The sequence below is a fragment of the Aquarana catesbeiana genome, linkage group LG03 (assembly GCF_042186555.1).
Source record: "Aquarana catesbeiana isolate 2022-GZ linkage group LG03, ASM4218655v1, whole genome shotgun sequence".
Taxonomy (NCBI): Eukaryota; Metazoa; Chordata; class Amphibia; order Anura; family Ranidae; genus Aquarana; species Aquarana catesbeiana.
The window spans coordinates 61,551,041-61,578,380 of NC_133326.1; the positions used below are offsets into that span (position 1 = coordinate 61,551,041).

At 43.6% G+C, this 27,340-nt stretch overlaps 1 protein-coding gene across 3 annotated transcripts in view; it reads right to left on the reverse strand.

The window, feature by feature from the left end:
* Nucleotides 1-27,340, reverse strand: part of FSD2 (fibronectin type III and SPRY domain containing 2) — a 73,710-nt gene that overhangs the window by 19,062 nt on the left and 27,308 nt on the right. For all 3 annotated transcript variants that reach the window (XR_012242763.1, XM_073618603.1, XM_073618602.1), the window contains exons 7-11: nucleotides 25,211-25,366; nucleotides 20,836-20,970; nucleotides 9,595-9,748; nucleotides 5,161-5,294; nucleotides 2,512-2,641 (exon numbers count right to left, since the gene is read on the reverse strand). Coding sequence is in view for 2 of the 3 variants with exons in the window: in XM_073618603.1 (XP_073474704.1) it covers nucleotides 2,512-2,641; nucleotides 5,161-5,294; nucleotides 9,595-9,748; nucleotides 20,836-20,970; nucleotides 25,211-25,366 (709 nt within the window). In the remaining variant the exon portion in view is untranslated. The remainder of the gene's footprint in view (nucleotides 1-2,511; nucleotides 2,642-5,160; nucleotides 5,295-9,594; nucleotides 9,749-20,835; nucleotides 20,971-25,210; nucleotides 25,367-27,340) is intronic.

A 27,340-nucleotide genomic window follows, 5' to 3' on the forward strand; every position in this document is an offset into this window, starting at 1 on the left:
CTGGTTCACACAGATGCGGTGCAAATTGGGTGTGAATGTAAAGCAGTACACAAAGCAAATTCGCATTGTGGTTTTTTTACATTGCAATGCGAATTCTGCATAGCATGTGTGGTTTCCATGCAAATTTTGTGTGAATTTGTGAGGGGAGTGGTCACGTCTGCATTTTTATACTCTATAAAATCTGGGCAAAAAAACAAGCGAATTATATCCGGTCTCATAGACGTGTATGGAGCTGAAATTTGCACTGCACTAAACTCGCACAGGTCTCTTTTTTGAACTGGATGAAATTCACACTGCATATATGTGAAAATTCTTTATTGGGAATAATGCTTTTTATTACATGACATGCAAATCTATGCTTTTCGGATCACATCTGATCCGCATAGAATTCGCACCAGTGTGAACCAGGGCTTACTTAGAGTGGAGTAAGTGTTTTTTTTTTTTTTAATTGCGAAAGAATTGCCTTCTGTTAAAGAAGATTACTGGGTTTGCCACTTTTTACATACTTACATTGGTCCAGCCTGGACCAATGTAACTATGCATGCCTCCATAAATAAAAAGCGTTCTATGAATGGAGGACAGGCAGATGAATGAAAAGTTCACCTCTTTTATGCATAGAGCACTTGTCATTGATGGAAGCTATAGTAAAGCTTCTATGAATGGAGGAGAGGGGAATAAAGGGCAGGCATACTTGGCACTCTTGATTAACCACCTCAATACCAGGCACTTAGACACCTTCCCGCCCAGGCCAATTTTCAGCTTTCAGCGCTGTCGCAATTTGAATGACAATTGCGCGGTCATGCAACACTGTACCCAAACAAATTTTTTATCATTTTGTTCCCGCAAATAAAGCTTTCTTTTGGTGGTATTTGATCACCTCTGCGGTTTTTATTTTTTGCGCAACAAATAAAAGAAGATTGAAAACTTTGAAAAAAAACAAGTTTTTCTTTGTTTCTGTTAAAAATTTTTGTAAATAAGTTTTCTTCTTCACCGATGGGCACTGATATGGCTGCACTGACGGGCACTGATACGGCGGCACTGATGGGCACCGATGAGGTGGCACCAATGAGGTGGCACTGATGATGGGCACTGATAGGCGGCACTGATAGGTGGCACTGATGAGCACTGATAGGTGGCACTGGTATGCGGCACTGATGGGCACTCATAGGTGGCACCGATGGGCACTCATAGGCGGCACTGATGGGCACTCATAGGCGGCATTGATGGGTACTTATGGGTGGCATTGATGGGTAGTTATGGGTGGCACTGATAGTTGGCACAGATGGGCACTGAAAGGTGGGCACTGATGGGCACGGATGGGCACTGACAGGTGGCACTGATGGACACTGATGGGTGGCACTGATGACACTGATTGTTTGCACTGATGCCCCTAAGGGTGGCATTGCTGGGCATCACTGCAACATAATGGTGCCAATCAGTGCCCATTTGTGGGCACTGATTGGCACAGATTGGGCACTGACTGGGCACATGTGGATGGCCATGGGGTACATACCTGGCCATCCACATGTTGACCCTTCCCTGGTGGTCCTTGTGGCGATCCCTGGTGGTCCAGTGTGGTGATCTGAGGGGGGGGGCTGCCCTGATGAACAATCAGCGCAGACCCCCCTGCCAGGAGAGCCGCCGATCGGCTCTCCTCTACTTGCATCTGTCAGACGCGAGTGAGGAAGAGCCGATCAACGGCTCTTCCTATTGACATCGTGATCAGCCGTGATTGGACACGGCTGATCACGTGGTAAAGAGCCTCCGCCGGAGGCTCTTTACCAAGATCGGTGTAGCGGTGTGTCAGACGGCGGCATGTTATCCTGCTGGATGTCATATGACGCCCAGTCAGGATAGCTGAACCACCGCCCGGCCGTCATCTGCTATGGGCAGGGCGGGAAGTGGTTAAAGAGGACAGGCAGAGGACTAAAGATTTTAATTAAGACAGCAGCCACCAGCACAAGGGATACTTCTCACTGAATGTAAGTACTGTCCCTTGTGTTGATTTAAATAAATAAACTTAGGCTTTAAGATAAGGCCAGTGCCAGGGGTTAGCGCAGGTACCTTTTTCAATTTCTTTCAGGGGTTGAATCTTGAAATCACCACATTATGTCACTGTGAGCTTTGTGGAATAAATTATGCTGATCCTTCAGGTTACAGGTCTTTTTTCTGGTGATGGTATATAGACAGATTAAGAAAAAAGGTCTACAGAAGCTCTAATCACTTGAAATTTTTGTTAAAACAATGATACATGGCCTTTCCAAACTAATGGTGCCACAAGAGTATTCAGATATGTAGACCTGAGTCTACCAGTGACTATGGTCTTAGTTAGCCCATGTGGAGAGAAGGTGAGATGTGCTACAGACACTTGTCTTAGGACAAGACTTAGTGGTATCTGCAGGAAAGAAGACCAATGCCCAATCTAGCTGGAATGGACACCTGTCACCTCGTGTCTATGGGTACCGTGATGGTGTGAAATATTTCATTACTTTTTTACATTCTATAAAATACCTTGAGAAATTATTGCATTGATAAGGTAAATCCTCCAGACTTTCCTCTTCTTCACAAGAAATTGTGGATCCATTATCAGAAATAGAGAGCAGTGGATGAGCAGTTTCTTCATTAAGATAGAAAAATGTACCTAAACAGATTATATTGGTTTAGAATCAGCTAAAATATTTATAAAACACAGAAAATTAGAAGTAGAAGGAAAGGCCACCCAATAACCACCTGTAGCGCCTACCCTACATTTCCAGGGGCCTGATGGTGACCCCCAGAGGCAGGGAGGACCAACATGACTCCTCAGGGTGCAGGTTACTAGGCATGATGGGTGATGACCAAGATAGAAATTGGGCACCAGTCATTTTTATGCTTAAACAAGGAGAAGTTTATTTCACAAACAGGAAAAATGTGGGAGAGTGGTGATAGGGCACAGGACACCCTTTGTCAAAAATAGCAACGATCAGCAGACAGGCAGACTCCTTTAACAAAAAGTTGAGATTAGGCAGACAGCAGAACAGGAAAAGAGCCTTTAAACTAAACTAGCACATCTGTACTTTGTAGGCTAGGCTGTCTCCTATAGTAACTTGACCTAAAGGGGTTGTAAACCTTCATATTTTTTCACCTTAATGCATCCTATGCATTAAGGTGAAAAAACACCTCACAGTGACCAGTCCCACAGCCCCCCTGTTTTACTTACCTGAGCCCTGGAACTTGACACGGCGGGGACACGCTGTGTCTCTGCAGGGGGGTCTCGGCTCTTGATTGGATAGATTGATAGCAGCGCAGCCATTGGTTCCCACTGCCGTCAATCAAATCCAATGACGCAGGCACCAGGGGGCAGGGTAGAGTCATACATTCGGCAGCTAGGAATGCCGAATGCTGGACTCGGGAGCGCGCCCGCAAGGTAACCCCCTCAGGAGAGCGCTTCTCCTAGGGGGTTATCTGATGTGGGGAGGAGCTGCCAGGGGGCCCCATAAGAGGACGATCAGGGCCACTATGTGCACAGTGGAGGTAAGTATGCTGCACAGTGGAGGTAAGTATAATATGTTTGTTATTTTAAAAAAAACAAAAAACCCTTACAATCACTTTAATTTACGGAAGGTGCAGGAACTAAGATGCATTAAGATAAAAAACCTTTTGTGTGTAGCAGCCTCCCCAGCACCCCCCAATTACTTACCTAAGCCCCATCTCTCTCCAGCAATGTCCACGAGTGTCTAAGCCATCCAGGACACTCCTCCTGATTGGCTGAGACACAGCAGCGATGCCATTGGCTCCTGCAGCTGTCCATCAAAGTCAGTTAGCCAATCAAGGGAGAGAGGGGCGGGCCAGGTCAGGGCGCCTTGTCTGAATGGATACACGGAGCTCTAAATTGGCTCGGGTGCCACCATAGAGAGCTGCTGGCTGTGGGGACACTCGATGGGAGGGAGGGACTAGGAGCAGCAAAGAGGGACCCGAAAAGAGGAGTATCCAGGCTGCTCTGTGCAAAGCCAACTGCACAGAGGAGGTAAGTATAACGTGTTTGTTTTGTTTTTTGTTTTCTTTTAAACGAGACATTACAATCATTTTAAATCTTAACCTGCAAAACAAATCTGTTATATAAATATAAAAAGATATAAAATATAAATTTAAGAAAAGGTAACTTTAAAAATTATAAAAGAAAGTTGCCCACAAACCATTATAATGTTTCCTAAAGGCTTCACAATGATTTTATTTTTAATGGCTAAGACATGAAAGTTTACCCCCCTAACATTTAAGATGTGTGCGTAAAGGGTGTGTGGCGACCATAATGCGTCATTGAATAACTTTAGAAATTAGGTAATTTGTGTCTCGTGTTTATTGGTTGATTGTTGGCTGATTTCTTTGATTGTATGGGTCACTGGGGAGTTTGATGTGGAAATGTGAGGCCTATGATTTTAACCTTCAATGATAATCAGCATTAATAAATTGACATACAATATGGCTTAAACAGTGTGTCAGAACCAGCTGACTAAGTGTGGCCCCCTGGCTTATGTGAGGGAATAGGACTCTTCAACCTCCCACCCTTGGGGGAATGTGGCATGTGGAAGGGGTGGGTTTTTACAAGTGTGTATATATCAGAATACATACCCCCGGCTCAGTCTATTTGGTTTGTGGTCTAAGAAGCATGGGGACATAAGATTTCTCTCTGTAATGCATCACATTTACTTTCTTGGTGTGTAAATTCATCTTTTCTGTAACATTTCCTGTCCTTCAATTTGTCCTGATATACTGATAGCATTTGTAGGTCCCTTATAGTAATATTCCTATTTGTATTACGTAGTATCATTGGTAACATCTTTGTTTTAAGGTTGTATCATCTACGTTATATTTGGTAATATCTGATTATTCTAACGTTTCTTTTCTGTATAAATAAATTTGATTGTTATTCTTTTTGCACGGTTATCATTCATTTTAATGCTATCCGTAATAGCTGCAACCGCATTGGTTGATTCTTATATAGACAAGAGGTTTTAATCACTTATGTTATGTATCATTAAGCGTATAAGTGAGGTAGGTAGAAATCACCATTACAAGTTGTAAGTGGTTTCTATGGTATTCCTACACAATGTATGTGACAAGGTTAGCAGAGATGCATGGGTAACAATGGCGTACACTGTCCCCCTCCTGCACACTGAATACCTGTAGTATGAATGGGAACAGACTTGCTGCTCTCGCTGGGCCCCCCCACATTCACAGCTCTGACGCTGATGTGATACGTCTCACTCGGCTTCAGCTGGATGAGGGATTCACAGATGGGAATTCCAACAATACACCTGTGAAAAGACATTGTGAATTATAAGAGGCACACACGTGCGCGGCTGACAGCAAAAGTAACAGTTCTTTTATCACTAAGGGAGCTTCATTCAAATAACAGCTTTTCCATGGAAATTGAGGACTAATTCAATGTAATTTAAAAATATCAATGTTCAGCCTCCGTATAAATATCCAGCAGAGCTGTCATTTGAGAATATAATGCTTTTCCCCTCCTTCACCAGCTTTACCTTTTTCTGCTTTCTTTACTATCCTACATTGCATAAGTAATGTATATTATATTTATTTATATATATATATATATATATATATATATATATATATATATATATATATATATATATATATTATTTACATTATATTTGTTATAAGGATTTTTGCCTATTTAAAGGAGAATTCAATCTTTTTTCAAAAATAATAAATACATACATCTATAATAAAAAATTTACAATTATTATTTTTTTGAATTTGAGACTGCAAAGCAATGTAATCGCAATCCGTGGATCATGGGTGCAGTGCTCTGATTCCTGCAGACTCTTTCTCCAGCTCAGGTCCATACTAAGGTCTACAGAGCTGGAGAATGTGTTGATGGACAACTACAAGTATGGTGGCATCACCACACTTGTGCTTCATAAACACAGTATTAAACCCTCTGAGAACAAAAAATTAAACATTACCCATTAAACTATTTGCTAAAATTCTTAACCCAGCGCTTGCAAATTACAACTTTCAATGCTGTTGGCTCCTCCTCTCTCAGTGCTGCTTCTCTGAAATTCAGTTCTCCATAGGAAAGAGCTAACAGTGGACAGTGCAGTCTCCAGTCAGTCTGTTAGCTTCGAGAAGGGAGGAGCCGGGGAGGGTCTTGCCATCATAGGCTATGGTGCTGTGTGTTTCTTTTGATGCACACAGTGTAGGGAGACACAGCTTTAGTTCCTGCATGCAAAGGTGACTCAGGACACTGAAGGAGAAAGGAGTCCGCTAGAAACAGGAAACCTGGGGCAGTAGTCATGGCATCAGCTTAAACTGGAACATAAGCATAGATTGAGGGCCAGTTCACACCATAGAACCGCAGTCTGGATGCGTTCCAGGTGCTTTGCTGCATGCTTGTTTTTGATGTGTTCCAGTGCGTTTTTGAAGCAGTCCAGTACATTTTTTTCCTCCTCTTATTTTACCCTTAAATAAGGACATGTGTGTTCCAGTGCATTTTTTGGTGCGTTTAGGTGCGTTCCAGTGCGCTTTTGATGCATTTTAAAGCGTTCCAGTACAGTCCAGTGCAGGAAAAATGCAGCATGCTCTACTTTTTTTTCTGGAACTGTAACGCACTGGAACTGCAAGCACTGGTGTGAACTATGTCATAAAAAATCTTATAAGCTACTTTCCATGCATTTTTGATGCAGAACAAAAACGCACTGAACTGCATGTGGTGTGAACTGCCCTATAAGATAAAGAAATTGCATACTCAGTAAGTTGCTTAGTTACATTGGTCCAGCTTGAACCAATATAAGTATTTACTGTATGTGCCATACCTGTGGGATTCCTGTGGAAGATGGGAATTACTGGAATAGACACCATTACTACAGTTATAGCTTCCAGGTCCCGTGCTAAGTGACCATCCTGCTGCTTACTAAACACAGGAGGTCACTGGTTGGTGCAGGCGCCATTCAGAATACACAGCAATTCCTCAATAAATAAAAAGCGTTCTCTGATTGGACAAGGTTCAGTGGTTTGGCAATGACATCATGATCTCCACCTCATACAATCAGAGAATGCTTTGCATTGATAGGGATGATGCAAAATGTTTTTTAAATTGTACTGAGCGGGTGACCTACTATGTTCAGTAAACAGCAGGGTAGCTGCTCAACTCAGGACCTGGAACACAGCAGCAATCACTGTAGTAATGGTGCCTATTCTCAGCTTTCCTGAGCAGTGGTGGCTGGTGGTACAGTATCTCACAAAAGTAAGTACACCCCTCACATTTTTGTAAATATTTTATTATATATCTTCATGTGACAACACTGAAGAAATGACACTTTGCTACAATGTAACGTAGTGAGTGTACAGCTTGTATAACAGTGTAAATTTGCTGTCCCCTCAAAATAACTCAACACACAGCCATTAATGTCTAAACCGCTGGCAACAAAAGTGAGTACACCCCTAAGTGAAAATGTCCAAATTGGGCCCAGTTAGCAATTTTCCCCCATCATGTCATGTGACTCGTTAGTGTTACAAGGTCTCAGGTGTGAATGGGGAGCAGGTGTGTTAAATTTGGTGTTATCGCTCTCACTCTCTCATACTGGTCACTGGAAGTTCAACATGGCACCTCATGGCAAAGAACTCTCTGAGGATCTGAAAAAAGAATTGTTGCTCTACATAAAGATGGGATAGGCTATAAGCAGATTGCCAAGACCCTGAAACTGAGCTGCAGCACGATATCCAAGACCATACAGATTAACAGGACAAGTTCCACTCAGAACAGGCCTTGCCATGGTCGACCAAAGAAGTTGAGTGCACGTGCTCAGCATTATATTCAGAGGTTGTCTTTGGGAAATAGACATATGAGTGCTGCCAGCTTTGCTGCAGAGGTTGAAGGGGTGGGGGGCTCAGCCTGTCAGTGCTCAGACAATACGCCGCACACTGCATCAAATTGGTCTGCATGGCTGTCATCCTAGAAGGAAGCCTCTTCTACAGATGATGCACAAGAAAGCCCACAAACAGTTTGCTGAAGACAAGCAGACTAAGGACATGGATTACTGGAACCATGTCCTGTGGTCTGATGAGACCAAGATAAACTTATTTGGTTCAGATGGTGTCAAGCATCTGTGGCAACAACAAGGTGAGGAGTACAAAGACAAGTGTGTCTTGCCTACAGTAAGGCATGGTGGTGGGAGTGTCATGGTCTGGGGCTGCATTAGTGCTGCCGACACTGGGGAGCTACAGTTCATTGAGGGAACCATGAATGCCAACAATTACTGTGACATACTGAAGCAGAGCATGATCCCCTTCCTTCGAAGACTGGGCCACAGGGCAGTATTCCAACATGATAACGACCCCAAACACACCTCCAGGGCAACCACTGCCTTGCTAAAGAAGCTGAGGGTAAAAGCGATGGACTGGCCAAGCATGTCTACAGACCTAAACTCTATTGAGCATCTGTGGGGCATCCTCAAATGGAAGGCGGAGGAGTGCAAGGTCTCTAACATCCACCAGCTCTGTGATGTCATCATGGAGGAGTGGCAGAGGACTCCAGTGGCAACCTGTGAAGCTCTGGTGAGCTCCATGCCCAAGAGGGTTAAGGCAGTGCTGGAAAATAATGGTGGCCACACAAAATATTGACACTTTGGGCCCAATTTAGACATTTTCACTTAGGGGTGTACTCAGTTTTGTTGCCAGTGGCATCAATGGCTGTGTGTTGAGTTATTTTGAGGGGACAGCAAATTTACACTGTTATACAAGCTGTACACTCACTACTTTACATTGTAGCAAAGTGTCATTTCTTCAGTGTTGTCACATGAAAAGATATAATAAAATATTTAGAAAAATGTGAGGGGTGTACTCACTTTTGTGAGATACTGTATATGTTTTGAGTCGGACGGTCACCAGTCCTGCACTTACCCCATCTAGGTCTCGGCAGTGTTTCCTCTGAGTGGCGGCTTCACCCTGCGTCTCCTCCTCCTTGGCTTCAGCGGCTTCCCCTGTGTCTCCTCCCTCCTCCGCAGCGGCCAATACAATCGCTTCTCCACTCGGCCAATTGGGTGACGGGTCTCAGGACCCGCTTCCTGATTGGCCCGCGAGGAAAATCAGGAAGACAATAGCGAATATTAATTTGCAATTGTCACACAACTGGGTGGGCTTGGGGCGCAGTGCTCTGCGCCCCAAGCCCACCCTCTTTTGAAGCCAATTAGAGCCTCAGGCATTAATCACGTGCTTCTTAAAAAAGAAAAAAAAAAAACCCCATTGGTATGGAATACATGCATCTGGCACGCTGCACGTAAATTAGGGGCCGGGTGCATAGATTAAGGGGGCGGCGCCCTGCGCCCCGTATGGATGGGCCGCCACTGTTCACGAGGATCTCACTGGTATAGCACATAGATACTTACATTGCTCAAAGTTGAACCTCTGTAACTATGCAAAAACAGCCATAACTGAAATTCAGCTTTAATATTTGTAGATCATTTCAACTGCTAAATGCTGTTTGGAAACATTAGTATGTCCTTGCCTTATAGTTTTTCTCTTATAGACAGCTACACTTTAATTAAAGAATATGGAAAACTATTACAGCCAATACATGGAGACTATACTTACTCTGAAACAGAATTGTCTTGGATCTCAATGTTAGTTTTCTGTATTTCGACAGTGTATGATTCTACCGGGTTAATGTTCCCCGATTCCCAGCAAATAAAAGCTGCATTCTCACAACTCAGGCATTCTCGCCTTTTAATGATGGGAGGAGCCGGAGCTAGAGAAAGAAAAATGCATCAATTATTTTTTCCCACTTCTGTGCATATTACTGTTTAAATTCTTATGGCTTCTTATAACAGAATAACACAAAAAAGAATCAGACAGTCATACAATGTAAACAACCATGTAAAAAAATGCCTAATACTGGGATGTATCAGTGCTATACATCTGTGGTTCTGATATACAGTTAGCCATTAGGTTGAAAAGGAATGATTTGCATGACTCCATCCACTGTCTGAAAATGTGAAATAATCTTATTTTTTTTCTAAAACCCAACTCAGGGCACAAGAAAAAAAACAAAACCCTTGGAGCACCCTCCCCACTGAAAAGGGTTAAATGCATGTTACAGCCCACCCTAGTGCTCTCCTCCGCTTCATGCTGGGGGCAGTCCTTCTGCGTCATCACGTACAGTGCAGGGCTATTACCACTATGCTGTACATGGAGGAGGCTGGGGAGCAACTGTGGACGGGAGAATCTTACAGAGGAGGCTTCTCAGGAGCACAGTCGCACAGTCACCAGATCTAGTGTCCTCATTGGAAGATTTCTACCGCTAATCAGTGATGGCTGGCGCTGTATATTTTGGGGGGACGGCAAACAGGACACCCACAGCCACCCCCCCGGTTGGTTGGTCGCTCAGTCAAACCCCCCCGTCGCTCGCTCGCCCCCACCAGCCCCGTACTTACCCCATCTAGGCAGCTTGGGCTCCTTCCAGCATCTCTTCCTCCTCGGCGGCTTAACCCAGCATCTCCAGCTTCACAGCGGCTTCCTCCTTGGTGGCTTCCCTCGGCGGCCAATACAATCGCTTCTCCTCTCAGCCAATAGGGTCGGCCGGGAGGAGAATCAGGAAGACAATAACGAATATGAAATCGCTATTGTCACACAAATAGGTGGGCTCAGGGCGCAGTGCTTAAAAAAAAACCCCATTGAAATCCATGTGTTCGGCGCCCTGCATGTAGATTAGGGACCGGATGCATTGGATTAGGTGGGCGGCCCCTAATGGACGGGCCGCCACTGCCACTAATACTGTTCTGGTGTCAACCTAAAATTTGGAATTTAACTGTTACTTGTTTTAATTTCACATTTTATGATAAAGGTCATCTGAACAAGGGTGACTCTCCCTAACAGGTACACAGACAGCGAAAAAAAAAAGTAAAGGCGTTCTAATCCCTCTCAACTCTTTCCTAAGCTAAAGTTAAATGAAAAAAAAAAAAGTTTTTTAGGCGGCATTGCAAGAATATTATTTTTTTGTGCCCAAGTTAGGTGGAATATAGTAAATGCAAAACACATTTATTTTTTTCGAGTGTTTGTGTGTATTACATAAAATATCCTTTCACTGGAAGCCTTCCGAGTTGACGTTTGTGTGCATGAGCTATAAATGGCAAATAACTTTGAGAAAAACATATTCAACACATCTCTGCAATACATACACATTTTCCCACGCTTTATCACTTTAAAATGCTACAGATACAGAATAATATCTGTTAATTTGCCAAAAAAAAACTGTGCTCCAAACTTCCTGTATGAGATGACTACACCGTGCTTTATCTATAATGAAAACCCAACCAGCGCTGTCATCCCTACCTGTTGTATTACAGAACCATCAATATCCCCAACCCACTGTCCCTGCCCCATGTGCGTACATTGATTTTTTTTCTCAGCCAAAAACACTGTTGCCTTGGCTCCCAAGAGACTGGCGACATACCCTGTTGTAGGAAAAAGTTTTGGGGAGATGTAGTTTTGGGGCATCAGTAGGAACTGACTGACATTCCAGTAGCTGACCCTACAAGAATTTTGCAATCTTGGTGATGATGTCACAGGGAGTATTAAAAGTTTTTTCTTGCTAGAGAAACAAGGTAAAAGAAGACAGTTTTGCTGGGTCACGAAATAGAAGAGACAAGGAAGGTTTGGGGTTAAATTTGGGTAATGCTTGAACATGCACTTCAAGAATTACCATCTTGCTTCTTGAAATCATTATTTAATAGGATTGTCAACTGCTTGCAAAAGGAAGTTATGCTGCCCCTTTTCTAAAGTACAACATGAATTAAAATGTTACATAGTTACTAGGGATGAGCTTCGTGTTCGAGTCGAACCCATGTTCGACTCGAACATCGGCTGTTCGATCGTTCGCCGAATTGCGAACGTTATGGGCCGTTCGCGCTAAATTCGTGTGGCGCGTCACGGCCCATAATTCACTGCGGCATCGCAGTGCATTGCTGGCTGATGATTGGCCAAGCATGCACTATGACCCGCATGCTTGGCCAATCACAGCGCCGTCAGTAGAGAGAGCTGTAATTGGCCAAAGCCAGGGTGGCTTTGGCCAATTATGGCTCAGGGGATTTAGTACACACCCCACACTATATAAGGCCGCCTGCACGGCGGCCCTGTGTAGTGTGTGTTCCGGTGTGCTGAGAGATAGAGAGAGAGAGAGACAGTGTCATTTGATTTGAGTTAGATAGATTAGGCAGAACAGTCAGTCAGTTAGCTGCACTTACAGTGTATTGTGTATATATATGCATCCCAGGTGTTGCATATATATATATACACTGTATTCAGTTTAGCTAGATCCGTTCCTGTTATCTTCTATCTAGACTATTTACATTTAATGCAGTGCGTCCTGCTCACAGTGTTCAGCTAGATCCGTTCCTGCTATTTACATTTAGTGCAGTGCGTCCTGCTCACAGTGTTCAGCTAGATCCGTTCCTGTTATCTTCTAGACTATTTACATTTAGTGCAGTGCGTCCTGCTCACAGTGTTCAGCTAGATCCGTTCCTGCAATTTACATTTAGTGCAGTGCGTCCTGCTCACAGTGTTCAGCTAGATCCGTTCCTGCTATTTACATTTAGTGCAGTGCATCCTGCTCACAGTGTTCAGCTAGATCCGTTCCTGCTATTTACATTTAGTGCAGTGCGTCCTGCTCACAGTGTTCAGCTAGATCCGTTCCTGCTATTTACATTTAGTGCAGTGCGTCCTGCTCACAGTGTTCAGCTAGATCCGTTCCTGCTATTTACATTTAGTGCAGTGCGTCCTGCTCACAGTGTTCAGCTAGATCCGTTCCTGATATTTACATTTAATGCAGTGCGTCCTGCTCACAGTGTTCAGCTAGATCCGTTCCTGCTATTTACATTTAGTGCAGTGCGTCCTGCTCACAGTGTTCAGCTAGATCCGTTCCTGCTATTTACATTTAGTGCAGTGCGTCCTGCGCACAGTGTTCAGCTAGAGCCGTTCCTGCTATTTACATTTAGTGCAGTGCGTCCTGCTCACAGTGTTCAGCTAGATCCGTTCCTGTTATCTTCTAGACTATTTACATTTAGTGCAGTGCGTCCTGCTCACAGTGTTCAGCTAGATCCGTTCCTGCTATTTACATTTAGTGCAGTGCGTCCTGCTCACAGTGTTCAGCTAGATCCGTTCCTGTTATCTTCTAGACTATTTACATTTAGTGCAGTGCGTCCTGCTCACAGTGTTCAGCTAGATCCGTTCCTGTTATCTTCTAGACTATTTACATTTAGTGCAGTGCGTCCTGCTCACAGTGTTCAGCTAGATCCGTTCCTGCTATTTACATTTAGTGCAGTGCGTCCTGCTCACAGTGTTCAGCTAGATCCGTTCCTGTTATCTTCTAGACTATTTACATTTAGTGCAGTGCGTCCTGCTCACAGTGTTCAGCTAGATCCGTTCCTGTTATCTTCTAGACTATTTACATTTAGTGCAGTGCGTCCTGCTCACAGTGTTCAGCTAGATCCGTTCCTGTTATCTTCTAGACTATTTACATTTAGTGCTGTGCGTCCTGCTCACAGTGTTCAGCTAGATCCGTTCCTGTTAAATTCCTACTGACAGGCAGGCTTGTCTGGTTACAGTATATAAAGCTACCTGAAGAAAATTACAGGTGTTCTATTTGATCCTATTAGTACCACGGTCAGGCAGCTAGACTATTTACATTTAGTACAGTGCGTCCTGCTCACAGTGTTCAGCTAGATCCGTTCCTGTTATCTTCCTACTGACAGGCAGGCTTGTCTGGTTACAGTATATAAAGCTACCTGAAGAAAATTACAGGTGTTCTATTTGATCCTATTAGTACCACGGTCAGGCAGCTAGACTATTTACATTTAGTACAGTGCGTCCTGCTCACAGTGTACAGCTAGATCCGTTCCTGTTATCTTCCTACTGACAGGCAGGCTTGTCTGGTTACAGTATATAAAGCTACCTGAAGAAAATTACAGGTGTTCTATTTGATCCTATTAGTACCACGGTCAGGCAGCTAGACTATTTACATTTAGTACAGTGCGTCCTGCTCACAGTGTTCAGCTAGATCCGTTCCTGTTATCTTCCTACTGACAGGCAGGCTTGTCTGGTTACAGTATATAAAGCTACTTGAAGAAAATTACAGGTGTTCTATCCCAGCTTAGTGCAGCTACAGGCCATTAGTATGTCTGGAAGGCCAAGAAGGAGAGGCAGACAGTCACAAGCCAATAAGAGAGGGCAAGCAGGCTCTGTGTCTAGTGCTGGTCGTGGAGACGGTGCATCCTCATCAGCACGTGGCCATGGGACACGCTTGGCCTTTTTTTCGGCAGCTGGCCGTGTTGAGCCGCAACATGCGGAAGACTTGGTCGAGTGGATGACCAAGCCGTCCTCATCCTCCTCATCCTCTCTCACCCATGCCCAGGGTGCTTTGTCTGGCAAAGCAGCGGCCTCTTCCCTCAGCTCAATGTCATCAGTGACTCCTTCCCTAGCTCCACCATGTCCTCATGAGGATTCCCTCGAACTGTTTGACCACAGTGTTGGGTACATGCTCCAGGAGGATGCCCAGCGTTTGGAAGGCTCTGATGACGATACTGAGCTCGATGAAGGCAGTAACATGAGCGCGGACAGAGGGGGTGCCCAAGAAGGACAGCAATCTGGCAGTCATGCTCCCCCTGCTGCAGCATACTGCCAGGTTTGCTCCAGTGATGAGGAGGGAGGGGATGATGAGGTCACTGACTCAACGTGGGTGCCTGATAGGAGAGAGGAGGAGGAGGAGGAGGAGGCGGCAGCACATCACCAACGAGGCAGGATGCCCTCCAGGGGCCAGCCTAAGGGCAGCACATTGACTGCATCACACCCCAAAGCTCCACATGTGCAGGGCGCTGCAGTCTCTGCGCGTTATTCAAAAAGTTCTTTGGTGTGGGCCTTTTTTGAGACGAGTGCATCAGATCGCACCGCTGCTATTTGCAACATTTGTCTCAAGCGTATCTCGCGTGGCCAAAACATCTCCCGCTTGGGTACCACATGCTTGACCAGACATATGTTGACCTGCCATGCAGTTCGTTGGCAAGCGTATCTAAAAGACCCACACCAAAGAACAAAGAGGATCTCTCCTTGCTCCTCATCAGCTGAGATTTCCAACCCCACTAGACCTTCAGTCCTCTCTGAGACCTGCAGTGAGAGGAATGAAGGTGTAGAATTAGGTGTGTCACAGCCAAGTACTTGTGGGCAATCTGCTTTTGGTACACCGACGTCAGATTGTACCAGGCAAATTTCCCTGCCCCAGCTGCTGCACCGCCGAAAGAAGTTTGCTCCCAGCCATCCACATGCCCAGCGGTTGAATGCTAGCTTGGCAAAATTGCTAGCACTTCAACTGCTGCCTTTTCAGTTGGTAGACTCTGCCCCCTTCCGTGAGTTTGTGGAATGTGCGGTTCCTCAGTGGCAGGTACCCAAACGCCACTTTTTCTCACAGAAGGCGATTCCGGCTCTCTACCGGCATGTGGAAGGCAATGTCCATGCCTCGCTGGACAGGGCGGTCAGCGGTAAGGTGCATATTACCGCTGACTCATGGTCCAGCAGGCATGGACAGGGACGTTACCTAAGTTTCACGGCGCATTGGGTGACTCTGCTGGCAGCTGGGAAGGATGCAGGACAAGGTGCAGTAGTGTTGGAGGTTGTTCCGCCACCACGCCTCCAAAATGCTGATTGTGACACACCTCTCTCCTCCACCCCCTCCTCTTCTTCTTCCTCCATGGCCTCTTCCTCGGAACCAGCGGTGCTCCGTAGGCGTTCAAGGGGCTACGCAAGTACGCAGGCCAAAAGATGCCATGCGGTGCTTGAGCTGGTGTGCTTGGGGGACAGGAGCCACACTGGGGCAGAGGTTCTGTCAGCTCTGCAGGGGCAGGTTCAGAGGTGGTTGACGCCACACCAACTTAAGGCAGGAATGGTGGTTTGCGACAATGGCACCAACCTCCTCTCTGCCCTCCGACAGGGACAAATGACCCATGTGCCCTGTTTGGCTCACGTCCTTAACTTGGTGGTGCAGCGGTTCTTGGGCAGGTACCCGGGCTTACAGGATGTCCTGAGGCAGGCCAGGAAAGTCTGTGTGCATTTCCGCCGGTCATATAATGCCAGTGCTCGGCTGACGGACCTCCAAAAGGAGTTTAACCTGCCCAAGAACCGCCTAATCTGTGACATGCCCACCAGGTGGAACTCAACGTTGGCCATGCTGCAGCGGCTGCACACGCAGCAGAGGGCCATCAATGAGTACCTGTGCGACTATGACACCAGGACAGGGTCAGGGGAGCTTGGTTTTTTTTCCCCACGCCAGTGGGCCATGATCAGGGATGCATGCACTGTCCTGTCACCATTCGAGGAGGCCACGAGGATGGTGAGCAGTGACAGTGCATGCATCAGTGACACTGTCCCCCTTGTCCACCTGTTGGAGCACACGCTGCGTGGAATAATGGACAGGGCACTTGAGGCAGAACAGAGGCAGGAAGAGGAGGACTTCCTTAGCTCTCAAGGCCCCCTTTATCCAGACAGTGTTCCTGCGTGCCCGCCGATCACACAGGAAGAGGACGAGGAGGAAGAGGAGGAGGAGGAAGATTGTGTCAGTATGGAGGTGGAGCCTGGCACTCAGCATCAGCAGCAGTCTTTAAGGGATCAGTCCCAAGAAACACATGGACTTGTACGTGGCTGGGAGGAGGTGGCTGCGGACCATGTCGTTCTTAGTGACCCAGAGGACTCCGGACCGAATGCCTCAGCAAACCTACGCTGCATGGCCTCCCTGATCCTGCAAAGCCTGCGTAAGGATCCTCGTATTCGTGGTATCAAGGAGAAGGACCAATACTGGCTGGCAACCCTCCTTGATCCACGTTACAAGGGTAAGGTTGCGGACCTTATCTTGCCATCGCAGAGGGAGCAGAGGATGAAACATCTTCGGGAGGCCTTGCAGAAAGGTCTGTGCAACGCGTTCCCAGAGACTGGGAGGTTACAAACTCCTGTTTCTGGACAACGTGTTGCTGAGGCTTCGGTCAGTCAAAGAAGGAGCGGTGGAGAAGGTGGCCGTCTGACCGATGCGTTCAGACAATTTTTTGGTCCGCAGCCCCAAGGTATGATCGGTTCCAGCAACCATCGCCAGCGTCTGTTTTACATGGTGCAGGAATACCTAGGGGCAAGATCAGATTTGGACACCTTTCCCACCGAAAATCCTCTGGGTTACTGGGTCTTGAGGATGGATCACTGGCCAGAGCTTGCACAGTATGCAATTGAGCTACTGGCCTGTCCTGCATCCAGCGTTCTTTCGGAACGCACATTCAGTGCTGCTGGAGGCGTGGTAACCGATCACAGGGTGCGTCTGTCCACCGACTCGGTCGATCGGCTGACCTTCATAAAAATGAATGAGTCTTGGATCACCACCAGCTACCAAGCACCTGATGCTGATGTAACCGAATAATTTTTTTTGAAATCTCAGATCCCTTCAAAGACTGCCTATGCTGATGCTGAGTGACTATCCCTGAGTAATTATCCTCTTCCTCCTCAATCATCACGCTGATAGCTTGTAAGAACATTTTTGGTTCTGGGCGCCACCACCAGTGCCTAAGGCACAATTTTTCAGCCCCTGTTTAACAGGGGCGTGTAATTACAATTTTTGATGTAATACTTTGCAGCAGGGCTCGTTCCTGCATTCCAACTAGAGTGTCTGTGAGGGGTTGCAGTGTTGTGGCACCAGCACCAGTGCCTAGGGCCCAATTTTTCTGCCCCTGTCTAACAGGGGCGTGTAATTACAATTTTTGATGCAATACTTTGCAGCAGGGCTCGTTCCTGCGTTCCAACTAGAGTGTCTGTGAGGGGTTGCAGTGTTGTGGCACCAGCACCAGTGCCTAAGGCCCAATTTTTCTGCCCCTATCTAACAGGGGCGTGTAATTACAATTTTTGATGCAATACTTTGCAGCAGGGCTCGTTCCTGCGTTCCAACTAGAGTGTCTGTGAGGGGTTGCAGTGTTGTGGCACCAGCACCAGTGCCTAAGGCCCAATTTTTCTGCCCCTGTCTAACAGGGGCGTGTAATTACAATTTTTGATGCAATACTTTGCAGCAGGGCTCGTTCCTGCGTTCCAACCAGAGTGTCTGTGAGGGGTTGCAGTGTTGTGGCACCAGCACCAGTGCCTAAGGCCCAATTTTTCTGCCCCTGTCTAACAGGGGCGTGTAATTACAATTTTTGAAGCAATAATTTGCAGCAGGGCTCGTTCCTGCGTTCCAACTAGAGTGTCTGTGAGGGGTTGCAGTGTTGTGGCACCAGCACCAGTGCCTAAGGCCTAATTTTTCAGCTCCTGTTCAACAGGGGCATGTAATTACAATTCTTGATCTAATATTTCACAGCAGGGCCCTGTGAGGGCTTACAGTGTTGTGGCCACAGCAACACCTAAGGCCCAAATTTCTGCTGAGTATATAGGGCAGGACCCTACTTTCAAACATCTAACTTACAAACGACTCCTACTTGCAAACGGAAGGAGACAACAGGAAGTGAGATGAAATCTACCCCTAGGAAGGGAAATTCTCTCCTGTAAGAGTTAATATGGGAAAACAATTTCTCCTTTCCACTGATGCTTTCCAATCCTTGTTCCACAAAAAAACCCAAATTTTCAAAAAACATTTTTCATTGGGACAAAAAAGTGAGGTGAAATCTTCTGAAGAGGAGGAAAGACAGCAAAACAAATGTCACAGGGGTGATAACCCTTCCCTATGTTTTCCAAAAAGCTTAGAAAAGATTTTTTGGCTGGAGCTAAACACGTTAAAAATGTTCAAAATTACAAACAGATTCTACTTAACAACAAACCTACAGTCCCTGTCTTGTTTGCACCGCCTGTATACTGCTGTTCAGAGTATATAGGGCCTGGTGGCCCCACACCTTTCCTTATTTTAATTTGGGTGCGGGGTTCCCCTTAATATCCATACAAGACCCAAAGGGCCTGGTAATGGACTGGGGGGTACCCATGCCGTTTGTCTCACTGATTTTCATCCATATTGCCATGACCCGACATGACATTAAACCCGCAAGCAGTTTTAAATGAGATTTTTTCCTTTAAAAATGACATTTGGTGCAGGGACTGTTCTAAACATGGGAAACACGCGTCACTTTACAGGCATACTATAGACACCCCCCAGGTACGATATTTAAAGGAATATTTCACTTTTTTTTTTTTACTTTAAGCATCATTAAAATCACTGCTCCCGAAAAAACGGCCGTTTTTAAAAGTTTTTTTTGCATTGATACATGTCCCCTGGGGTAGGACCCGGGTCCCCAAACCCTTTTTAGGACAATACCATGCAAATTAGCCTTTAAAATGAGCACTTTTGATTTCGAACGTTCGAGTCCCATAGACGTCAATGGGGTTCTAACGTTCGTGCGAACTTTCGGTCCGTTCGCGGGTTCTGGTGCGAACCGAACCGGGGGGGGTGTTCGGCTCATCCCTAATAGTTACATAGTAGGTGAGGTTGAAAAAAGACACAAGTCCATCAAGTCCAACCTATGTGTGTGATTATATGTCAGTATTACATTGTATATCCCTGTATGTTGTGGTCATTCAGGTGCTTATCTAATAGTTTCTTGAAACTATTAATGCTCCCCGCTGAGACCACCGCCTGTGGAAGGGAATTCCACATCCTTGCCGCTCTTACAGTAAAGAACCCTCTACAAAGTTTAAGGTTAAACCTCTTTTCTTCAAATTTTAATGAGTGACCACGAGTCTTGTTAAACTCCCTTTCGCGAAAAAGTTTTATCCCTATTGTGGGATCACCAGTATGGTATTTGTATATTGATGTCTCAATGCCCTGTTGGCAAGTGCAGTTTGCTGGTCACTAGGCGTCTCTGTTCCCAATATCTGATATTAAAGGGAACATTGTAATTGGGTGTTAGGCCCCTTTTTGAGAAAATCTTCCTCTAGTAATGTAATGGATGGAGTTAGTGCCCATTTATATGCCAGTGTGGGAGGGGCCTAGTAGTCATTGCATGGGAGCTGCTAAGGATGTAGTCCTCTATAGAACTGATCTAAAAAGCCCTCTGCAGGGCTAAAGTCCCAGGTGAGGTGGTACAGAACACAGAAGGAACAGCTGGAGTCGCCCTGTCTCCCCTAACCGTCTTCTTCAAGTCCTGCAGCGGGGTGCCAAAGGCCTTTTAGGCCAACCATAGACCTCTGATTTGAGTTGTGGTGAAGCCTGGGAATGAGTGCACCATCTGGGAGTGTGCCCAGCTGGGCAGAGCTATGGAAGAGACATGAAAGAGACTGTTATACTAATGTGAGCACCTTGATCCTACTTGGTGAAGGAAGCTGAATGCTAAGGACTTAGTATACATGGGGAAAGTGGTCCCAACTCTATGGTGCTCCCTAGGAGAGGTGGTGCAAAGGGAAGATGGCCTACAAAATAAGTGCTGGCGTTCTGTGCAGAAATTACAGCTACAGAATATCTACTCCAGTGTATGGAGTTCCGCACTGAAGAATTCTGCTAGTATGTCAAATCCCTATGTCAAATTTGATGTCAGATGTCACAAATAGCTTGCAAATTTACAGTAAACTGCAGTAAGTGCATTTTCTGTGTGTACATTCCTTTTTTTTCTTAAATTTTAACGTCTATAACCTGGAATGCCAGGAGTATGACACAATATGGCGGATGGTTCCATCATAAACAGGTGGATAGCTGCCTTATTCAAAAAAGAAGTGGGGCGGTGACTTTTGCAATTTGGCACTAACATCTAGCCAATCAGAAGCCCCCTTTCAGCCCATTTTCCTTGTATGCATTAGTAATGTTTATGAAGTTTTTTTGCCATTATTATACAATGATAGCATTACCTGTCACATACACTGCATTTTCACTTGCTGGACTCTCTCCACTGGCATTTATTGCAATAACCCAGAATTCATACTGTGTGTTCGGCATCAGGTTCATTACTGTACAATATGTTTCTTTAGATTTTATCTTAAATTCTGTAGACAAAAAAGAAATGAATGATTGAGATGTATTTCAGTTAAAAGAATTATGGTATGTATTACAAGTAACTATAGCATCAGTCTGTAGCCCTGGATAGACACAGATGACACCCAAATTAGTAGTAGATGCTTACCTGTTTCGAGGGTAAAGACTCTTCCTTAGACCTGAGACTATCAGCCCTGAGGAAGAGTCTTCACCCTCCAAACATGTAAGCATCTGCTACTGATTTGGGTGTCATCTGTGCCTATCCAGGGCGACAGGTTGATGTTATAGTTGAAGTTTTCTTCTGTTTTATGCTATGAGCCTTACACTCATCTATGTTTGTGAGTTTAATTGTTTACCGTTTTTATCCTAAAAAATTGTGCCATTGGTAATGCACTAGGCTTGTGCACCCTTCTTGCTTTCTGTCATTTAGTGTTTGGCATTCCCCTATTTGAAGCTACAAGGTGTAGGGAGTACCCAGTGACCCATGGAAAATTCAACCAGTAAGAGAACCAGTTTTGGGATCTACATATTACCAATTTATCCATCACATTATAGCGCAGAAGAGCTTTTTCCTTTGTGATGGTACATAAGCTACCCGTTTTCCTACCACAGCATAGCATACAAGCTTTTTTTTACATGCAAGTAATGCATGCACATTTCATTGCTTAGTGAGCTGGTCTATATTTTTTTTTTCAATTTAGTTTTCAGAAAAGTGTCGACATGCAAATTTTGTGGTAAACCATATAGAGCAGAATGCACAAAGAGAACATTGAATACAAAAAAAAAAAGTATATCCACGCTTGGAACTGAGCATCAGCAGCTGTACACTATAACCCAGATACCAGGCACACAGATAATGTAGAAATAAAGTGCAGTGCTAAAACAAAATAAAGTGCAAAACTGTGCAATCAAGCAATAGCCATAATAAATGCAAACATTCTTAAGGAGACCATAAAGTCTCAAACATGTTTATAAAATAAAGTGCATATACTGTAAATAAAGTGCAAACCTGTGCAATCAAAATTCATATGTGAATATCAAGATAGAGTCCATTCAAAAGATTCCATTGAAGAATCTGTGTTGAAGGTGAAGGTCAAACGTCCTGATGACATAATTTATGATTAAATGCATCGGTAGGAGTTACGTACACACGCTACTGCGCATGCGCGATTGCTGATCGGCCATTTCTCTTGAAGGAAATAGATCGATTTGGATTTTATAGGTCTACATGCTCATTTCAACCATTTTAATGTAAGTGCACTACCATTTTAATAAACCTGATGTTGATACAGTATCACACTAAGTGGAGTTTTTATATGTTATATACATTCTGCTGCTGAGTTCCATTGGTGCTCTGATACTGCTTCCTGGTAGTGTAAACCTTCCTGTATACACCATCTGCGGCCACTAGAGATGAAATCAGGGCTCTCCTCCAGAAGATTATAGATCCAAACAAGCATTGTTAGACCTTCCTGAACAAGGGGGGGTCGCTGGCTTTCTGGTATGCCTCCATTTTTTGCATTGGTAATTGGTGTTACACCGATGGGTGTTTGATCTTCACCTTCAACGCAGATTCTTCCATGGGATCTTTTGAATGGACTCTATCTTGATACATGATTGCATTTTATTTATATGGACTTTATTTTATAGACATGTTTGAGACTTTATGGTCTTGATTGCACAGTATTACACTTTATTTTGTTTTAGCGCTGCACTTTATTTCTACACAAAGAGACGTGGATGTTCAACACACAGTACATTGTACTTTGAATTCTGTTCTTCTGATATGGAACCACTCTGACTTTATTTTATACACTGCCAACAGACACAGGAGATTAATTTACCAAAATAAGTGAAAAATAGCAGGTAAAAAACCATGAGGGCATGCTTGAATTGTGGGTCCGCATGCAAGTGGCTAAATGCTCACATACCAACTGTGATCACTGAATCTACCTACCTGATCGTGTACACTGAATGCCAGTGTACGATCAGGCATAGTAAGTAGGTCCAGTGATCACAGTCGCTATACTTGCAAATATCCAATTGAATGTGGGCCCATGATTCAAGCATGCCCTCATGGTTTATACTGCTCTTTTCATTCATTTTGCTACATTAGACCCCATTGGATAGTTGACCGTATATAAAATAAAGTGTCCATATCAGAAGATCAGAATTCAAGGTACACATCATAATGTTGCTTTACTGCTGCAAACAATGGAGGATATTATACATTTATTTGTTTCTAGCTCTTGTTTCAGAATAAGCATAGTTGTTAACATCAGCATAATCATTTTTGTATTTCGTGTTAGGTCAGCGAGATTCAAATTATTTATCTAAATTAGTATTACTCATGTTATCATGAGAACTAATAGTGACAAATGTACACTGTGTAATGAAGGCATAGGTTTAATCCCGGGCTCTGATGAGGGCAGAGCTGAGAAGGACCTGATCATAATTGCTCAACAAAGACGTGGGATGTGCATGTAATATACTCCTTAATTCCCATTGATTGAACATTACACAGCAGTAACATCAAAAAAAGAATCTGTAGAGATTTAATTTGTGACTCATACATCATTATTTCGCCACATGGAAACTATTCCTACAAATTTGCGGTAAATCAGGACCACTTAAGCTCATAATACTTGGAAAGGATCTTTTATTAGTACACTAAATATTATAATACTAATAATAACATTCTTAAGAAACATTGGGGTTTATTAAGAGAGAATTATCAGAATATTAGTGAATTCCAAGCTCCCCCCTTATCCTCATATAGAAAAGGTTGAACACTAAGGGACCGATTGGTCAGATTTGACCAATATACCCCTCGTAACCCATTAGTAACTTTTTTTAGGATCCTGTAATACAGGGTCATACCCATGTCTATCATGTATACAATGTAACTCCATGGTAAAAGGCAAGAGTATATCCCATACACATAAGGGGTATGATATTAAAATCAAAGGTTATCACACTTGCCAATTGTCATATGTAATATATGCAATAAAATGTCCATGTGGGTTACTTTACATAGGAGAGACCATTCAGAAAGTTAAAGATAGGATAGCAAGGCACAAATATTCAATCAGAGTCAAATTGGTGCAGTTGCCTTTAGTGAGACATTTTTTGGAGAAAGGACATTCGATTTCCCAAATTAAAATTCATGGTGCTGGAGGGAATTAATAAGAATAGGAGGGGTGGTAACCGAGAATCCATTTTTAAAAAAGCGAGAGGTATATTGGATTAATTTTATTGATACTATTGCCCCTAAGGGGTTGAATACAGATCTGGATTTATATTTGTTTATTTAGGTGATAATTCATTCAATGTGATGGCCAGATAGTGATAGATTGGGGGTTATTTACCAAAGGCAAATCCACTTTGCACTACAAGTGCACTTGGAAGTGCAATCGTTGTAGATCTGAGGGGGACATGCAAGGAAAATAAAAAACAGCATTTTTGCTTGCACATGATTGGATGATAAAATCAGCAGAGCTTTCCCTCATTTTAGAACTTCCCCTCAGATCTACAGCGATCTACAGCGACTGCACTTACAAGTGTACTTGTAGTGCAAAGTGGATTTGCCTTTAGTAAATAACCCATATTGTGTACATGTTTCTTTTTGACAGATTAAACGAGTTGAAGGCTTCTGTTGAAACATGGGAGGGTTCTATGCTTTGCTAACCATTTTCCCACCTGTGATATAAGGATGTATAAGAAAAAGGATTTAATTTGTATTAGATTGATTACTAATCACATAATTGATTCCAAATGTGTAAAATGATGGTATTTAAGCCATGTGTGTAACTTTGACTTTAGATGTGTGTTTGATCTAAAGAAGGGCGTAAGCTTGTGAGCCCGAAAAGTAATGAACTTACACATCATGTAAATGTTTGATTGAACTTTGGTCCAATAAAGAAATTTTAAGTGCAGCGATCATCTGGACTTTTTCTTTATATATATATATATATATATATATATATATATATATATATATATATACATATAGATAGCAGTGGTGAATGGTGGGGGGGGGGGTATATATGAAGGAATGTACTGAATACATCTAAATTGATATGACATTTATGCAGTTGACCTACAATGTATTTTTATCTGAAAAAAAATATATTGAAGTACATTTTATGAAATAAATAGAAAGTAGATTTTATGATATATGTCCAACAAATGTATGAATAGCAAAGAAAAACGCATTTCACATAGTTCAGTGGTTCATTATAAAAACCTTACCTTGCCGATCCTCCCCTGGAGCAACATCAGATACTGGCTTATAGAAGAGGTGGTAATGTTCTACTGTATCTTCTGAGAAAAGACTCCAGCATACACGGAGAGATGTCGCTGTGGCAGAGTTAGGTGCTTGAGGGTTAATTACAGGAGCTGAAGGCACTGCAGTAAAAAGCATATAAGGATTACTAAAAGAGCAATTCATAAATATCATTAAAAATATTGTCAATATTATGCCATGAACAACGCATTACTGCATGATATGATCTTGAACAAACAGCTGAATATGATGATGACCTTCCTGATGACTCATCTGCTGCTAACAAATTAAAGTGTACAGCAAAAAAAAAACAATGTGTGCTGATAATCACCTGTTATCATCTGAACAAGTAGATAGATATTGTCAGTGGTTTTGTTTTAAATGCAATTTAATCTACAAGTCCTGGCTAAGAACTACCAAAAAACACAGGAGAAGTAAGGTTGTCAGCCAGGGGTTTCCTTCACTCATGTGTGGACAGCCTTATATGTAGGCCCCATTTCCCAAGACGAAAATATCTGTAGGTTTCTTCTATGATATGTGCATTTTGTGATAGGATTATTGTTGGAAGTCGACATGATTTAATATCATGTTTATGGTATTTCATTCCCTGGCTGATACAGGCAGATGGCCCCAAGTTGGAATGTAACCAGTTACCCACCAGAGCTTGTAGAATATCAGAATCTGCATCTGAAATCTAGCAAGGCTTGGCTCCGGATCGTCTATTGCTATAAAGCAATCTTCAAAGGACCATAGCTGCCAGGATGATTAATAACGGTGGGTGACAAAGATCAAAGGATCAACAGGCACCTAGGATACAGACACATGATACATGGACAATGCTGCCCCTAGAGGCCAATACAGCAGGACGGACAGTAATATAATCCCCATAAGTATTGATTTATCAAAAGTCTTGATGGGATGGCACTGGGGTTGGGTTTGGATGGTGTATGTTTGAAGTGTAAAAGGACTGAACGAGTCCAAGAGCTCTCTCTCTGTCTCTGAGCCGCATGGCTCTATCCACCATTTTGAGTCCAGCCGAGGAGACCATGCGATAAGTATCTTTGATGTGTTTTGTTGGTATATGTTTGTAATATCTGTTAGTACTTTCATGTTAGCATTTCCTACTATCTTGGGAAATAAATAAGATTTTCTTTTATTAAGCCGTGTGCTTGGTTTCATAGCTAACCTTGTATTATTGTGATATCAACAGTAGCATGTGATCATAGTTTTAATAGACTAGCTAACTAGGGGAATAGACAAGTGCAATAGATAGAGGAAATTCCGTAACCACCCTTGAATAATATTTGTTTGCACCAATTACTTCAAATATGTTGTGGTAGAAGCAGTAATGGAAAAGGATATCAGAAATGTCTAATTTGCTAAAGTGAACTATATATGTATAAATGAGCATGCTTCCCATTTTTTGATAGGCACTGGCTTTCTCATTCTATCTTCAGAGTGCCCAAATCCCCAAAAGCAAGTGCTCTGTCATGCATGTTGACCACAACATCAATGGTCAATTCCTGTTATACTACGTCCTCCTCTACCTTTCTTATTGCCCTTCAGATTCTCTGGGTGGCCTTGCTACCTAATGGGAAGGCATAGAGTATTTGCATAATAGATCATGTTGGTTTAGGCGATACCAGGGTCTCTGAAGAGAAACTGAGAATGGCATCTGGAGGTCCCTGCTGTATGGATCTGGGTCTACCTTAAAGGGCCTAAATGGTACGGTAATTTCCTTGCACATGATTGGATGTCTAGTTCAAATTCCTTTATTTAGTAAATCACCCCTAAAGGGTAAGTACTTTTTATAGTATACACATTTTACTTTTTAAACCCTGCTTACAATAGCTAAAATATTTAGTACACAGTGAATAATGATGGCTTTGCATAACTGAGGGCATCGGATCAACTTCTACAACATATTTTAATATGGATTTTGTACGTTCTCTTTGCATATACATGTTTTTCCTCCAGGAGAGCCAGTTCTGTCTTACAGCCCAAAAACCACACTGGTCAGATATTTTAACCTAGTAGGGTCCTTGTGTATATAAAAGTGCCTTTATGATTGCGGTAAGGTTATTGTAGTGTAAGCT